The sequence below is a fragment of the Capricornis sumatraensis genome, chromosome X (genome assembly GCF_032405125.1).
Source record: "Capricornis sumatraensis isolate serow.1 chromosome X, serow.2, whole genome shotgun sequence".
In the NCBI taxonomy this organism is placed as follows: Eukaryota; Metazoa; Chordata; class Mammalia; order Artiodactyla; family Bovidae; genus Capricornis; species Capricornis sumatraensis.
Genome location: NC_091092.1, coordinates 62,938,563 through 62,955,186, shown reverse-complemented (window position 1 = coordinate 62,955,186; position 16,624 = coordinate 62,938,563). Strand labels below are relative to the sequence as shown.

General features: G+C 57.8%; 1 protein-coding gene across 1 annotated transcript; it reads left to right on the top strand.

The window, feature by feature from the left end:
• Positions 1 to 476: 476 nt before the first annotated feature.
• Positions 477 to 16,010, top strand: ARHGAP4 (Rho GTPase activating protein 4). Its single transcript, XM_068962608.1, has 22 exons — positions 477 to 557; positions 4,409 to 4,616; positions 4,723 to 4,885; positions 5,097 to 5,159; positions 5,413 to 5,592; positions 6,206 to 6,334; positions 6,423 to 6,644; positions 10,558 to 10,659; positions 10,812 to 11,003; positions 11,104 to 11,188; positions 11,433 to 11,460; positions 11,681 to 11,783; positions 12,319 to 12,379; positions 12,491 to 12,568; positions 12,650 to 12,784; positions 12,893 to 12,998; positions 13,103 to 13,336; positions 13,426 to 13,499; positions 13,588 to 13,771; positions 13,963 to 14,055; positions 14,241 to 14,355; positions 15,443 to 16,010. The coding sequence occupies exons 1-22, from the start codon at positions 491 to 493 to the stop codon at positions 15,674 to 15,676; spliced, it is 2,856 nt and encodes a 951-aa protein (XP_068818709.1). The 5' UTR covers positions 477 to 490; the 3' UTR covers positions 15,677 to 16,010.
• The last annotated feature ends 614 nt before the right edge of the window (positions 16,011 to 16,624 follow it).

Here is a 16,624-nt window from a genome sequence, read left to right as displayed (position 1 = left end):
GAAGGCAGCTGACCCAGGGGAGCCTGGCGGTCAGGAGCAGCTATGGCATTGCTGCACACTGGCATTGATGGCTGATGGCCACGATGTGAGGGATGCAGTCTGGCAACAGGGACCACAAAGCCCTCTGGAGTTTGGGAGGGAGTGGCAGCCAGAGGGTGCCAGCTTGTCGGGCACCTTGAGGCTCTCACAGCGACCCTGGCTGCTTGGCAGCTGAACCTGGGGCACAAGGCTGCCTGGGGGCGTGCCCCATGTGCCCGGAGTTGGGGTGGGAGGACGGCAAGGTCCAGCCACTGTGAGAACCACACCGGCCCGAGACCCTCGTGGGCAGTGCCAGGCCCGGGGCGCCCCGCCCCAGGAGCCGCGTTGGGGGCGGGACGGGGCAGGGCGGGGCCGGCGCAGGGTGCTGGCTGCCGGCCGCAGGTCCCCGTGCCTGGCCCGCTCACGGCCGCGTGGGAGCAGCCGGGCTCAGCAGTGCGGCCGCCCAGCGGCCATGGCCACTCATGGGAAGCTACGCCGAGAGCGAGGGCCGCAGGCTGACTATGAGGCGCAGGTCAAAGGTGAGAGGGCACTGGGCGCTCCTGGCCCTTTTCCCCCCGGAGACCCCAAAGGTCGTGGGAGAGCTTGCAATGTGCTGGCTGCTGGCCCGGGGCTCGAGGCCCACCCCCAGCAACCTCTGGAGCGGGCTGAGGGAGGGAACCTGAGCCCCCTGCCCGCCTCCTCACGCCCCTTCGGCCTCAACCGCCACTGGTCCTGCTTCCTTCCTCCTTCGCTCCATTCCTGTCCTAGTAGCTCTGCTCTCCTAGGTTCTCCCTGCCCCTCAGGAGCCCGAGGAGGAAAGGAGGGCACCTGGTTTCCCTCAAAAAGTGGCATTCTAGCCACCAGAAAGTGGAACACCTTGACTTTGCCGAAGGGGGCTGGGTAAGGGGGTCCGGGGGCTTCAGTGGGTGGATTAGTGATGGCTTTACCCTAAGACCACTCCAGTCCTATAGCCCAGCCCTGGTTGCCCTTTTTTGGGCCTTGAGGTGGTTCCGAATTGAAGGCCACTCTGGGTCCAGCTGGCACAGCGAATGGTGGACTGCAGAGCAGACCTGTTTGTGTTCTGATAAACACTCTGTGCAAGTCGCATGCAAATGAGCCTTGCAAACTCTTAGTCAACAGCTTGTCTCCGGGTCTTATTCAGGGTGTGGTGGCTCTTGCAAAGGGAAGAAAGCCACATCCAAGCACCAGCAGTTTCCTGGTGTCTCAATCATTCGATTTTACTGATGAAGGAGACGCAGCTCAGAGTGTGCTCATGGTCACACAGCACCATAGGTCCTAGGAGGTGTAAGAAAATGAACCTCGAATGTCCTTCCAGTCCAGAGGTGGAGAGTCCAATGTAATTCTGCGATGCAAGCAATTTGCACTAAAGTGTGCACGAGCCTTACCATCTGGTAAAGGTGGGCTGCTGTCCAGACCCAGCTTGATGTGACTGTGCATGGCGAGACAGCTCTCCAGGCCTTGCTGCATCATCCCTCAGATGGAGAGAGCGATCCCAGCCTGTATCCCCCAAACGTCATGAGGCTGAAGAACTTTGGAAACCCTTCAGTCGGCAGATACGTGTCAGTTCATTCACACCAAAAAGATTGGGCTTTGAGCAAGGCTGTCTTTAGATGTTCGTCGCCTGCTGTGGGTGTCTAATGACTTGAGCTTCTGTTTCCCATCTCCTCCGCCCTCCAGCCCCCGCCAAAGAAACTTCCTACTATGCTACAAAAAGAGGATCAGTATCTCAACACCCGAAATTCTGAAAGGTCAGCACAGTCATGGTTTGGGAGGCTGTCTTTTCTGCTTTGCTTGTCAGCAGAAGTGAGACTGAATGCCTCGCTCACAGGAAGTGTTGTTGGGGCCCAGTCCCAGCTCTGCAATGCAAGCAGACATGGATTCCATCCTTTTGACAGATGTTTTGTACACATCGGTTCTCTGCCAGGCCCTGAAGATACAGCGAGGAGCACACGAGAAGCCATCCTTGCTCTCATACGGCTCACAGTGGAGGAGACATATAGTAAACAACTTATCACACAACTTGTTTCAATTATGATGAAAACCACTGTAAAGGAAAAGCGCAGATGTCCAAAAAGGGCATGGGAAGAGGGCCAGACCTAGTTTATGGGGAGGCGGGAAGGGTTCCCTGATGAGTACACCTCAGCTAAGATCTGAGAGCTGGATGCTGCTGCGGCCTAGAGCCTGGGGATTTAGGTAGGTGCCAGCTGTGCTCAGACCCTGCCGACTCACGTCTGCTTGATACCAGGTCTGCTGGATCTCAGCCAAGGCTTGGTTGCACTGAAGAAGAAATGAACATTTTGGTGTGCTGGCCCGTCGAGCACTACTCACTTATGATAGGTCCCCAGGGAACTTTGTTCCAGGAGGGCGAGCAGATGCCAGTGGACAGCAAGGCAAGCCAGGACACCTCAGCTCTTTCTTGAAATGAAATGAAATTGACTTTTATCTGAAAAAATGTTACCGTGATTCAGTGAATAGTCTCATGATCGCAAGTGACTGAGAGCCCACTCCAGCTGGCCCATGGAGTTGAGTCAGCCCCTGGGGCCAGGCCTCAGACAGTGTAAGGAGATGGTGTCAGTTTCACCATCAGGAAGCAGTCCCGCCCACCCGGGCTTCCATTAACCCAGCTTGACTCTTCCGTGGAAAGAGAGTGCTCCCATTCAGTGTTTGCAGTGAAAGCATGGGCTTGGTGGCCCCCGGGCCTATCACTGACCTAGTCCCAGCAGTGGAGGGGGGTGAAGGGGCCACAGCTGGGGTGCCTGGAGCCAGGGAGACAGACCCAGGGGCTGAGAGTAGGAAAGGGACCTTCTCCAATGGGAAATGAGAGGAGGAGACAGGAGTGCTGGGCAGGCAGGACCCATGGAGACTGCCGCAGGCCCCACAGACCCCCCTGGGATGGCACTGATGGGACAAAAGTCCCAAGTGTACCAGTACTGAGTCCTTACCCACATCCACCCTGGATCCTGCCACTTCCTGCCTCCTCTCACTCTGGCTCCTGGTCGAAACCCCCAATTTTCTATTGCCTAGATGGGTGCAGTAGTGGCCACTGGGGCTGGGCACTTTTCCTTTGTCACCTGACCCCTGCCCAGGCTCTGAGGGCCCAAGTGGGCCCTGAGAGCAAAGCAGGACCCTTTGGCTCCACTGCTGTGGCTGCCCTCTCTCTTGCCGTCTTCCCCCTGCCACCCTCCACTGGCGCGGCTCTCTTCAGCCATGCTGCCTGCAACACCCTTCACAGTGCCATCTGCCTGAACATTCTTCCCCTGGATGTCTCCACGGCCCCTCTGTCACTTCCTTCAGCTCTGTGTTCCAAAGCTGCTTGTTCTTGACCACCTTCCTCTAAAAGAACCCCTCCCTGATGCCACCTCCTGCTCTGCGTTGTTGCCCCTTGTTCCCCCGCTGTTCCCCCCACCCACACTGTTCCTATCCCAGCTCCAGGAGGGCAGGAAGTGTGTCTCTGAGTCTAGACCCACTAGGTGTATAATCAACATTCTGCTGAATGAAGACATCAGTTAATGCCCCCTCCCCACCCCTGGCATCTGGACAGCTGTTAGTAGAAGGGTGACCCACTTGCCAGAAGCCAAGATACAGGGCTTCTCTCCCTGGGATGCCCAGGGCTTGCCAGTGGCTTACTCAAGCTTGTCATTCTCATTGAGGCGGTTCTTTGCTTTGGGTCTCTGTGGGGAAAGCAGCATTGCCAAATCAAGCCAGCGATAAGATGTCACAAGCCAGCAGTGTGGGGACCCTGGGTGTGGCTCTCTCCTGAGAGGTGGTGTTAGGGTGCCCTGGAGTTGGGTCATCGGGAGTTAGTACTGGGAACAGAAATCAGCCCCGTTGCCTCAGTTCTGTCACCGGTCAGCCCCCGCTGGCCGGCCTGGCCCTTGCAGTGAGGCCGCCCTTTCTCCTGGGGGCCGAGGCCCGGGTTTCCAGCTCCCGAGGCCGCAAGTTTTTGGCAAGAATGCCGTGGCCGCCCCAGCCCTGTGCAGCCCCGTGCGTCCCTGAGTTTATCGAGGAGGCTGCCCTGCCTGGAGTCCTGGGCACCCCAGCGGCCGGAAGTGGCAGGGGAAGCCACTGGGGGCTTTCCAGGAAGCAGGGAATCATGGGAAGGCCACATGACTGGTGCCTGGCAGGGATGGGCCCCACTCCGTCTCGGCCCTGGCCCATAGTCCCAGGAATGGCCTTTCTGTTCCTCGGGCCCTGGCCCACCTGGCTGGTTCCCCTTAGTTTCCGCTAGGAGGTCCATTTCCTCAGGCCCGCCCGGAGCCCAGCTGGACTGCCGAGCCTGGAACTGGCCCCTCTCCCCCCGGGGCCAGCATCACCTCCCCAGACTCAGGGGGCCCGCAGCCCCAGCCTCAGCTGCCCTCCCACCCTGCAGAGATGCGCTGGCAGCTGGGCGAGCAACTGCGCTGCCTGGAGCTGCAGGGTGAGCTGCGGCGGGAGCTGCTGCAGGAGCTGGCTGAGTTCATGCGGCGCCGTGCTGAGGTTGAGCTCGAGTACTCCCGGGGCCTTGACAAGCTGGTGGAGCGGTTCTCCGGCCGCGGAGGCCGCCTCGGGGGCAGCAGTCGGGAGCACCAGAGCTTCCGGTGGGTCCTGGGGCCTGGCAGCTGGGATGGCCAAGGTGGGGGGACGGGAGGCCCGATGCCCGCTCCTGGTCGGTCTGAGCCCCCATCTCCACCCCTCCACCCCCAGGAAGGAGCCGTCCCTGCTGTCGCCCTTGCACTGCTGGGCTGTGTTGTTGCAGCAGACTCGGCAGCAGAGCCGGGAGAGCACGGCCCTCAGCGAGGTGCTGGGCGGGCCCCTGGCCCAGCGCCTGAGCTACATTGCCGAGGATGTGGGGCGCCTGGTCAAGAAGGCAAGACCCCTTCCCTGGGCCTGGGAGGCGGGCAGACCCCAGGATCCAGCGAGGGTAGCCCGTGGGTGCTCAAAGCCCAAGTGTCAAGGACGGGAAGGCCCTGGAGGCCAGGGGGAGCCAGTGGGAGCCTGGAGTGCTGAGCTGAGGGCTGGCGGGATGGACGTGGGTGTTGCCCTGGGGCAGGGTGGCACTCAGCTTGCCTCCTCCCCAGAGTAAGGATCTGGAGCAACAGCTGCAAGAGGAGCTCCTGGAGGTGGTGTCAGAGCTTCAGATGGTGAGAGCCCGCGATTACAGGGAGGCCGTCACCTCACCTCTCCCGGGGTCAGGCTCAGGGAGGAGGATCAGGTGCCTGGGAGAGACCTGGGTTTCGGGGATCGCAAGCCAGGCCCTTTCTCCCTGCCCCGGGTGCTGAGGGCTTGGGTCAAGTGCTCAAGGCCCAAGTCCCAGACGGGCTGGGAGGAGGACGGGGCAGGCTGACTGTGGCCATGGCCTTGAGCAGGGCTGCCTAGCCTCGGGCCTCCCTGCAGGCCAAGAAGACCTATCAGGTCTACCACACAGAGAGCCTGAGTGCTGAGGCCAAACTCCGTGAAGCAGAGCGGCAGGAGGAGAAGCGGGCAGGCCGAAGTGCCACTGCCACCACCACCAGCACTGAGTCCGGGCCCCTCCGCAAGGGTTCCATCAAGAAGGGAGGGCGGCTGGTGGAGAAGGTGGGCCTGGGGGGAACCTGTCTGTGTCCAAAGGCTCTGGCTCCTGGCCTTTGTCCTTTCATGTCCTCGACCCTCACTGGGCCCTGCAGGGAGGTGGTGTGTGGATCAGGAAAGCAGGGCTGGCTCTGGCCAGAGTGGGGAGGTGCCAGGGGGGCTCCCTGGTCTCGGTTGGTAGACACAGGGGGCAGGAGAACGGTCTCTAGGTCTGGGACAGCCCACATGCTCCCCTCCCTGCAAACCCAGCTGGCAAAATAGTGATCCCAAGCCTGGGGTTCCTTCCTCCCACCCATCCTCACCTCATACAGTACTGGGAGATCTCAGAGGAGTGAGAGGACACGTTGGATGGGGGGCTGAGTGATCAGTGGGGAGGATGCGTGTTCTAGGTGGTCCCTGAAGGAAGGATGGGGAAGTGGAGGCTGGCAGGGTTTAGGAATGAAGAACCTTTCAACTTCTGGGCTACATAGTTTGAGGGGCCCAGTGGGATAGTGGGAGAGCTGTCCAAATGGGGAAGAGAGGGGTGGGAAGTATGTGTCGAGGGTGGTGGGTACACGGGAGGCAGGGTTGGGGGATTCGGCCATGTGGATGACCTGGGGGCTCATGTGATCCTGAGCAGCGTCATGCCAAGTTCTTGGAGCACAAACTCAAGTGCACAAAGGCTCGCAATGAGTACCTGCTAAGCCTGGCCAGCGTCAATGCCGCCGTCAGCAACTACTACCTGCGAGATGTCATGGACCTGATGGATGTGAGTGCGGGGTGTGGGGAGGGATCCGGGGGGGTCCAGGTGCCTGCACCCCAAGCCCTCCCAAGCCGTGTCCTCGCTTGTCCCCCAGTGTTGTGACACAGGATTCCACCTGGCCCTGGGCCAAGTGCTCCGGAGCTACACGGCTGCAGAGAGCCGCATCCAAGCCTCCCAGATGCAGGGCCTGGGCAGCCTGGAGGAGGCTGTGGATGCCCTGGATCCCGTAGGTGACAAGGCCAAGGTGCTAGAGGTGCACGCCATCGCCTTCTGTCCCCCACTGCGTTTCGACTACCAGCCCCACGAGGGGGATGAGGTGAGGGTCTCTGCCCAGCCTTCAGGAAAATGGTTCTTTGTGTTCTTATCTTCACTGTGATGGCAGCTGAGTGGAATGGATTTCCTTCCCTTTGCCGAGACCTCAAACCTCTTGAATGCCACTTCTCAGAAGTGGCCTCAAGGCAAATGGGGAGTTTCTGCACTTGCACTGAAGCAAGCAGACCTCCCCAACCCACTTATGCAGTACGACTAGTGAACACAGCATCCCCCACAAGGGCAAACATAGCCAGCATGGCAGCAATTTTGAGGCCAGCTTGTTGGTGGTAGACAGCTGCCCGTATACTGTTCTTTTGGTGGTTCTGTGTGCTTTAGACATTTCACAATGCAAACTTGGGAGGGAAAGAAACCATGCAAACACTAGCATATAACTAGGCATCTTCTTTTTTGGTCACACCGTGTGGAACTTGTGCCCCCTGCAGTGGACCTCTAGGGAATCCCTCACTAGGGTACCTTTTTATGCATTTCTGAGCTGTACTCTCCTTTACCAGTTTATCCTCATGAGCATGGACTGGGATTACACTGGATTGTGCATGGACTGGGGTTCCACTGACCTTTTTCTTTTTTTTGCTTATTTCATTTGTATTTTGACTGAAGTCATATCTGATAAAGTCAAAGGTTACTCAAGGCGTTCAAGGGCACACCGCCCTTCTCTAACCCACCCTTCCTGTTCCTGATTCCCACTCCCCAGATGCAGCCACTTCCCAGTCTTCTAGCTGCTGCTGCAGACAATGCATCAGGTGCTGCTTGTGCTTTGCAGCTTGCCAGAGGTCCTACAATCCCCTTCCATGGACGATTAGGGCTCCACCCCACATCACCACCGTCTGTCTCCACCACACCAGGCAATCTTTTCTCTTCAGAGCCCTGCTGTGGAGCCATGCAGTCCCAGCTTGTAGGCCTTGATTGACTTCTAGGCCGGCACAGTCCAGGACCTTTCTTTCCCCATTGTCCTGAGCATCCCTGCATTAGACCCTCTGCATCCCAGATCGTGTGTCTTCCTCTGTTTTGGTTTATTACATTGTTTTCACGGACATCTTCCCCCATACTTTCCTGACTTAGACTGTCTGGAAAAAAATGCCTGTATTCTGTTCTTGAAATTGGTTGATAGTTTACCTGGGTGTAGAAGTCAAGGTTGAAAAGCGTTTTCTTTTTGGAATGTTCAAAGTATCCCTCCAAGCTTTCAGTAGTATTGTGGGTGAGAAGTTCAGCCGCTGTTCAGATTTCTGCACTGTTGTCTGTCACCTGTAATTTTTCTCGTTGAAGCTTTTAGGATAGCCCCTTTCCCTCATGTACAATTTTATAATGATATGCCTTGGGGATCCTTTTGCCTTCATGGTGCTGGGCCGCCCATGGGCTTTGTCGGTACAGAAACTTAAGTCTTAAGGTTTTGAGCTCATATTGTTCCTTTGGTAATTTCCGTCCCTTAATTTAATTTGTGCTTGCTTTCAAGAATTCTTATAATTGGATATTGAACCTCATGGGTTGTCTAATTTCATTATCTTTTATCTTTCCTATTTCTCATCACTACAACTTTTATGTTTATTAATACTATTTAGGTATATTTAAAAACTTTATTTGGCTGCATTGTGTCTTTAGTTGTGGCATGAAAGAGCTCTCTCTACTTGTGGCATGTGGACTCCAGAGCTCGAGGACTCAGCACTGTGGTGCATAGCATACATGTGAGATCTTAGTTCCCAGACCAGGGATTGAACCCAAATCCTCTGCGTTGGAAGGCAGATTCTTAACCACTGGGCCACCAGGGAAGTCCCATCACTATGCCTTTTAATTCTGTTCTGTTAGAGATCTTTTTGACTTATCTCTGCCCACCCCTTTTTAATTTTTCTTAAAAATTTACTTTCATAAGTTTTTTAAAACAGTTTTGGTTTGTTTTATATGTTCTTATTTAAAATAGCCCTTTGTTCTTGTTTCATGGATACAGTATATTCTCAAATTTTTCTGAAATGTTTATCATTTTTCTTGATATTCCCGTGTCCCCTACATTTTTTCTGTTTTCTTGGATTGATCTCTGTCTTCCACTTAATTTTTTTAGATTTTTTTTTTTGGACCATTTTTAAAGTCTTTATGGAATTTGTTAGAGTATTGCTTGTTTTGTATTTTGTTTGTTGGCCTTGAGGCATGTGGGATCTTAGCCCCCTGACCAGGGATCGAACCTGTATCCTGTGCATTGGAAGGCAAAGTCTTAATCACTGGACCACCATGGAAGTCCCTATATCTTCTACTTTAGAGCTGTCCCTCAAATTGCTGCCAGTTCTTGGCTGTCAGTTCCTATTCCCAAAGAGGCACTGAGAGATAGATTAGGTATTTGGTGTGTGTGAGAAGAGCTTGTCAACAGTGGTTTTCCCCACAGGGTGGCTGGGTAGAGACTTGGAATGTTTTGTGATGCTCGCTTTCAGCACGGGGAACTGGAGGTGTCTCAGCTGCTGGAAAGAACTTCAAGGACTTGGGGGAGGGACTCGGCTCTCACTTGGATGCTGTCAGGAGGCAGGGGTGCCTCTGATTCTGTGTCTTAATAAATCTTCTCAAGAAGATGGGGTGAAAGTGGGTAGAAAGAGGCTAGAGCAGTCATTAGCGAGGAGGGAAATGCAGCGGGAGGTTTGGTAATTTTTGTGGCTTGGACAAAGTTCTTGTTTTGGTTCATGCTCGGACATGCTGATGATGTGATCTTGTTTTTATCTTTAGCCACCATGGCCAGAGAGTGGCTTTGTGTGATGCTGATGCTCTGTGACGTTCCTTATGTCTGACAGGTTCATGCCGAGGCACAGATGGTGGTGGCTGCTGTGCCTGCTCATCAGGACAAGTCTCTGATTTATCCTTTCCAAAGAGTCAGTTTCTCGTGATCTGCCCATTATGTGGGCTTGAGGGGGGTGGGTCTTCTCACGTCAGCGTTTCCTAGAGCCTGGATAGAAATTTTATAATTGTGGGCAAACATACATGGGACTTACCATTTGGACCTTCACATGGTTGGGCAGCCATCCCCACCAGCCATCCCCCCAACATTTTCCATCTTCCTCAATGGAAACTCTGTCCCTGTTAGACATTTTAACTCCCCATTCACCCTCCCCTAGCCCAAGGCCCCCACCATCTGATTTTCTGTCTCTATGAACTTGACTGCTCTGCTGCTACTGCTGCTGCTAAGTTGCTTCAGTCGTGTCCGACTCTGTGTGACACCATAGATGGCAGCCCACCAGGCTCCCCCATTCCTGGGATTCTCTAGGCAAGAATACTGGAGTGGGTTGCCGTTTCCTTCTCCAATGCATGGAAGTGAAAAGTCAGAGTGAAGTTGCTCGGTAGTGTCTGACTCTTAGCGACCCCATGGACTGCAGCCTACCAGGCTCCACCGTCCATGGGATTTTCCAGGCAAGAGTACTGGAGTGGGGTGCCATTGCCTTCTCCATGACTGCTCTAGACACCTCATATAAGTAGAATCTTATACTATTTGTCCTTTTTTTTTTTTTACAAAAGGCTTATTTCACTGAGTATAATGTCCTCAGGGTTCACCAGTGTTGAAACATGTATGAGAATTTCCTCCCTTTTTACTGCTGAATAATATTCTACTCTATGGAGACGCCACCCTTTGCTTATCCACCCATCAGCTGCTGGACACTTGGGGTGCATCCACCTTTGGGCTATTATGAGCAGCGCTGCAAGGACATCCACGCATAAGTCTCAGTGCTCATGAGTGTATGCTGCCTTCCTCTCAGAAGGGGTCCATGCTTCAGATCTGGCTGGACTGGGTGTCAAGGCTGGTGACCCTCTGCAGTAGCCCCCAAGGCAGTGAAAATCAGCCCCAGAAACCTCTGAGCATGCTGCACAGCCCACCCCGGTGTCTCAGGTGTGGCCCTAACTGCCCCCCTACCCAATGCTGCACCCTGCAGGTTGCTGATATTCGGGTTGAGATGGAGCTGCGGGATGAGATTCTGCCCAGAGCCCAGAATATCCAGAGCCGCCTGGACCGCCAGACCATCGAGACAGAGGAGGTACAGGATGGCCTGGCCCAGGTGTGGGGACAGGGACCTGGACACACGGAGCTGGATGGCCATGATCTCCCTTTCCCCTTCCTTCTGACTCGACCTCCCTGTTCTTCATCTCTCCCCCATTTCTTTCTGCCCGGGTGCCATCCCCTCCCAAGGTGAATAAGACGCTGAAGGCCACAGTGCAGGCCCTGCTGGAGGTGGTGGCATCGGAAGACAGCGACATGCTCGACTCCTTCCAGGCCAGCCTGTCCACCGAGTCCCTCAAGTCCACCAGCTCGGACCCGGGGGCTCGGCAGGCTGGCCGGCGGCGGGGCCAACAGCAGGAGACCGAGACCTTCTACATCACGGTGGGGAGGTGGTGCTGGACCAGGAGGGCGGGTGGGTGGTGGGGGCCAGGGAGGGCCGGGGCTAGGACTAAAGCCTTGGGCTCTTCTCGGGGTTTGGCAGAAACTCCAGGAGTACCTGAGTGGACGGAGTATCCTTGCCAAGCTGCAGGCTAAGCATGAGAAACTGCAGGACGCCATCCAGCGAGGTGAGCCCTCTGCTTCGCCACCCCCAGGGCCGGGAGCAGCCCAGCCATGGTATGGCTCTCCTCCTGCGGCCTCTCCCTGGCCAGAGAAGGTGCTGGGCACACAGGAAGGAAGCCAGCTAGGGTCCCGGCCCCCATCCTGCTCTTTGTCCTGCAGCCGCCCTCACCTGTAGGCTGCCCTGTTCCTCTGCCATGTGCTGAGAAACTTCCTGGCCCAAGAGGCACACCAACCCTTTCTCCTTCCCAGGTGACAAGGAAGACCGGGAGGTGACTTGGTGAGTCCTTTGAGAGGGACCAGTTTGTCCTGAGGACCCATCCTTGTTCATGGGTCCCCTCTGCTTGTTCCTCGGTGGCCTTAGTTTCCTACTTATTTTGCCCAGAGGGTTCTGGAATAACTTGCGAGCCCCAGCATCCAGTTGGGCTGGGCTGAGGGGTCCAGGCAGCCTCGTGTCCAGGCCTGCTCCCCTCAGAGGCAGCTCCTGTTCACCGCGACAGGACCCAGTACACACAGAGAAAACTCCAGAAGAGCCGCGCCCCCCGCCCCAGCTCCCAGTATAACCAGAAACTCTTCGGGGGAGACATGGAGAAGTTTATCCAGGTACTTGCCTTACCCTTCAACCGAGTGCAGGCCCCTTCCTGCTTCAGCTGTGCCTCCAGCCCTGGGGCCCCCGTGAACCCGAATGAGTTACCACGAACTGAGGACTTACCAGGAGCATGGGTACCTGCAGGCCCCACTTCTGGGATGCTTGCTAGAGAGGGAAGTCAGGAAAGCACCAGAGATCAGAAAAGGAGAAATGACACTATTGTTTGCAGCGATGTGATTCAGTCTCTCACTGTTCAGAAGAATCAGCAGGTTATTTAAGTGAACAAACCCGAGGTTCATGATGTTGCTTGATTCAAGGTCAGCAGAGAGAGTTGGGTGGCATTTCCACTCCGTAGCAGGAAACAGATAAAATATCAGGCACGGCACCAGGGATCAGACACCGCCCCCCCCCTCCCCCACCTGCACCGGGCGTACATCTCCCTAGCCTTGTTGCCGACCACAGAATGCATTAAGACAAAAGGGAAACAAGTGAGTGACAAGGTGGGCTGCGCCATATCCACCATGGAGGGCACTCTGTCCTTGTCTGCAGAGCTCAGGCCAGCCCGTGCCCCTGGTGGTGGAGAGCTGTGTCCGCTTCATTAACCTCAATGGTGAGTGAGATCTGGGCCCTCCCACCCCTGGCCTGTCCCTGCCCCCTGCAAGATTGGAGGGGCTGGGGTGGGGAGGAGGCTTGGTGCCCACCAGTTTTCATCCTCCCACAGGCCTGCAGCATGAGGGCATCTTTCGGGTGTCGGGCGCCCAGCCTCAGATCTCGGAGATCCGTGATGCTTTTGAGAGAGGTGGGGACCGGTGAGGTGGGGTCAGGGGTGGGGAGGCTAGGAGAGCCAGTGTCACGGGCCTCTCTCCTCACCCCCTCCCAGGAGAGGACCCACTGGTGGAGGGCTGCACTGCCCATGACCTGGACTCGGTGGCGGGCGTGCTGAAACTCTACTTCCGGAGCTTGCAGCCCCCCATATTCCCACCAGACCTGTTTAGAGAGCTGCTGGCTTCTGCAGGTGAGCCAGGAGCCTGGGGGTGGGGTGGGGGTGGGGGGCTCCCCACTCCCTAGTGGCTACCTTGCCCAGGCTCACGGCTTCTCCCTGGGGTGATGGCCTTGTCTGCAGAGCTGGAGGCCGTGGCAGAGCGGGTGGAGCACGTGGCTGGCCTCCTGGCCCGGCTGCCTGGACCCGTGCTGGTGGTCTTGCGGTACCTCTTCACCTTCCTCAACCAGTGAGTGCTTCTAGGGGTCGGGGGGGAGCTCGGGGGCAGCCCAGGTTGGGGCGTGGGGATGCCGAGCCAGGAGCTCTGTGCCTATGACCTGTCTGTACCCCCAGCCTGGCCCAGTACAGTGACGAGAACATGATGGACCCCTACAACCTGGCTGTGTGCTTTGGGCCGACGCTGCTGCCCGTCCCTGCTGGGCAGGACCCAGTGGCTTTGCAAGGCCGTGTCAACCAGCTGGTGCAGACCCTCATCATCCAGCCTGCACGGGTCTTCCCGGCCCCGGCCCAGCTGCCCGGCCCCATCTATGAGAAGTGCATGGCACCGCCTTCTGCCAGCTGCTTGGGGTAGGCTCTTGGCACCGGCAGGAGAGAGAGGCTGGCTGCAGGGGGCACCCTGAGGATGCTCAGCCACCTCGCTCTTCTCTGGACTACAGGGATGCCCAGTTGGAGGGCCCGACGGGGGACAACGAGTTGGAGCTGGAGCCGGGGACCTCAGCCCAGGATGAGGGTGAGGGTGGGGAAGGACAGCCCCACGGGGTCCCTGGCCAGGGCGTCCATGCCACCCCCCCCACCTCACTTGCATCTCTTCTCCCCAGACCTGGAGGGTGTCGTGGAGGCCGTGGCTTGCTTTGCCTACACAGGCCGCACGGCCCAGGAGCTGACCTTCCAGCGCGGGGACATCTTGCGGCTGCATGAGCGGGCCTCGGGCGACTGGTGGCGGGGCGAGCACGCGGGGGTGCGGGGGCTCATCCCCCACAAGTACATCACTCTGCCTGCGGGGTGAGTTTGGAGGCTCTCCTTCCAGTCCCCCATCCACCCCCAGGCTTCCAGCCCTTCCCACATGCCGAGTCCCAGGTTCCGCGGGCCTAGGCTGTGCCTTGCTGATCACTGCTGGCCCGCACCATGCCCTCTGCCCTGCAGACCCCAAACCCAGAGTGAGCATTCCAAGTGTCTTGTCTTTCCATCTCCAGAGTGGAGAAGCTCGTGGTGGGCCAGGGGCTGCTGGCCACCGGGGACCTGCTGAGCAGCTCAGAGGGGCTCCCCATGGTGGAGCTTGTCCAGAGGTGAGCAGAAGCAGGGAAGACCCTTTCTAGGCCTTGCTTGCCCATCCCAGGCTGGAGGCAGGATGGCCAAGGACCAGTTTTGCAGTTTCTTTCCCTTTCCCGTGCACTGGACTGGGAGAAGCCCCTGCCTGGGAGCACGGGGCCTCCCCAGGGTCCCCTCTAAGCTCCCTGTCTGTGCCCTGCAGGCTGGAGCCATGCACCCCACCCGAGATCCCTCTTGGTATCCCCGGGAGTCACTCCGGGTACCGACGGCCCTGCATGGTCCCAGCATCCCCGGAACGACACGTGGAGGTGGATAAGGTGAGCGCTGGGGATGGTCACGTTGCAAGAGGGGTGCACCTCCCCGGAGGTAGGTTCTCTGCTTCCCCTTACAAGCCGCTCTTCCTGCCTGAGATTCAAGTCTGACCCTCCTGATCGCAGACACACTGGCTGAGCCCAGCCTAGAGAGGGGCAGGCCAGTAAGGGGGTGAGCTTGGTAGGGAGGGACTGGCCTGGAGGCAAGGTAGTGGGAGACCTGGGGGAGAGCAGTCACACATTTAGGCCTCACGTTTGGTTCCTGAGTGGGAAGCGGCACACGGGACAGGCTTCAAGGCTGGCATCTAGAGCCAGGCTAGGTGACAGGTGGTAACATGGCAGGTGCTTTGTGAGCCAGAGAAGATGAAAGGGGCAGATGGAAAAGCGGCTGAGGGAAGTGGTGAACTTGGGAGCCTGGCGGGGTCATGGTCCTTACAGGGGGGCAGAGAGCAGGTGCCAGATGGGGCCGTGGCATGGGGTGCAGCCTGGGGAGACCCAGCTGCCTGCTGTGCCCACTGGCCCCAGCGCACCCCTCCGTAGGCTCCTGGTGGGCACTGCCAGAAGCCCTGGGGGACAGTGCAAGCCTGGGGACAGAGAGTAAGAGAGCCTGCCATGTCCCAGGTGTGGCCTGGTGAGCAGGCCTGGGCACCAGGAACAGAGGGGTGATTGGGGACACACATGTGTGGTAGCTGGGGGAGCATGGGCCAAGTGTCGGGGGCAGGGCATCCATGAGACCCCAGGGCAGGTGGCCGGTAGACTGGGCCAGGCGGGCTGTGGGGGAGCCCTGGCCTGGGACGTTGGGGCCCACTGGGGCCCCCCAAGCCAGGGGGTGGTGGCTGTGATCTCTGCCAGGGAGAGAGTGGGGAGAAGATGGGTACCCAGGGCCCAGCTGGAGGAGCTCCCATTTGAAGGCTGAGCTAATCACTGCAGTCCACAGAGGCAGTGGCTGAGGACTTTGTTTCAGGGGGCAGAGGAGTTCAGGGGATCAGCAGGGCTGACTCCTGGGTCAGGTCACTGTCCTGGGGGCAGGGGACCGACTGGGCAGGTGGGGCCCACTTGTGCCAGCATCCTGCCTTTCTCTCCTCTCCGCCAGGCTGTGGCACAGACCATGGACTCTGTGTTTAAGGAGCTCCTGGGGAAGACCGCCCTCCGTCAGGGCCTCGGACCGGATGCCAACAACTCCCCAAGCCCTGGGCCTCGCAGCCCGAAACCTCCAGGCTGTGGGCGCCTGGGCAAGAACAAAGGCTTCTCGCGGGGCCCTGGTGCCCCAGCCTCACCCTCGACCTCCCATCCCCAGGGCCTAGACTCACCCTTCAAGTCCCACTGAAGGGCCCCCTCATCCTCTGCAGGCCCTGCCCCAGCCCAGGGCAAAACCGGCCAGGCGCCCCCAACCCTTTGCTTCTCCCTGGCCCTATCCAGCATACCTGCTCGTGACCCTCTGCAGAGAGGAGGAAGTGGCCGCTCCAGCTCACCCCTGCCTTCCCTGCTCTGGCTTGGGCCCCTCTGGGAGGCCGCTGCGGAGGGAGGCAGGGGGCAGGCCCCTCCTGGCCCTGGGTGTGAGGGCTCGTGGCTGGTTGTCACCCTTGGCAGCCAGTAGGTGGCGGGTGCCTTTGCTCAGCTGAGGGCGCCAGCCTGGTGGGGGTTGACAGGCATTGGCAACCATTCATAAAATCCTGTGCATTGACTCCCAGATGCAAGCCAGTTCTCTGGCTGGCTGGGAGGGGAGAGGGTAGTTGGAAGGTGGGTACAGGCCCAGCCTCTTGGCACCCTCAGCACTCGAGGCCAGCTTCTGGGGCTTCTTGGCACAGGGCTGTGTGGCTTGGGGACCTGCGTCTTGGAAGTCCTGTCTCCTGTGTGGTAGGTTCCAGATCCGTGCACGTGTCTGTGGTTGCAGGAGGGGCCTGAGAATCTCTCTGTGCTTCCCCCACATTTAATGCAATTAAACATGCATGAATTTTTAAAAATACCATCCTTGTAGAAAAGGGGGACAAAAAGAAGCAAATATAGAAAAATATGGGAAACCTATTGAAAATGTGTTCATTCCTTCAGTACCCCAGTATCCAAAGAGACTCACCAGGTGGAAAATGAGCCAGAGTTTTTATGAGGGCAAGGTCAGAAGGGAGGGCCAAGGGGGACAAGATGGCGGGGGGGGGGCAAGAATGGCCCCTGGTCCAACCTCCTTTTTCTGCCCCCTGGGCCCCCGGGACCTCCACTGGCTGGCTGCATGTCTCGGCCAGGCCCCCGTGGAGCCAGTTTGTAGGCGGTCAGCTGAGTT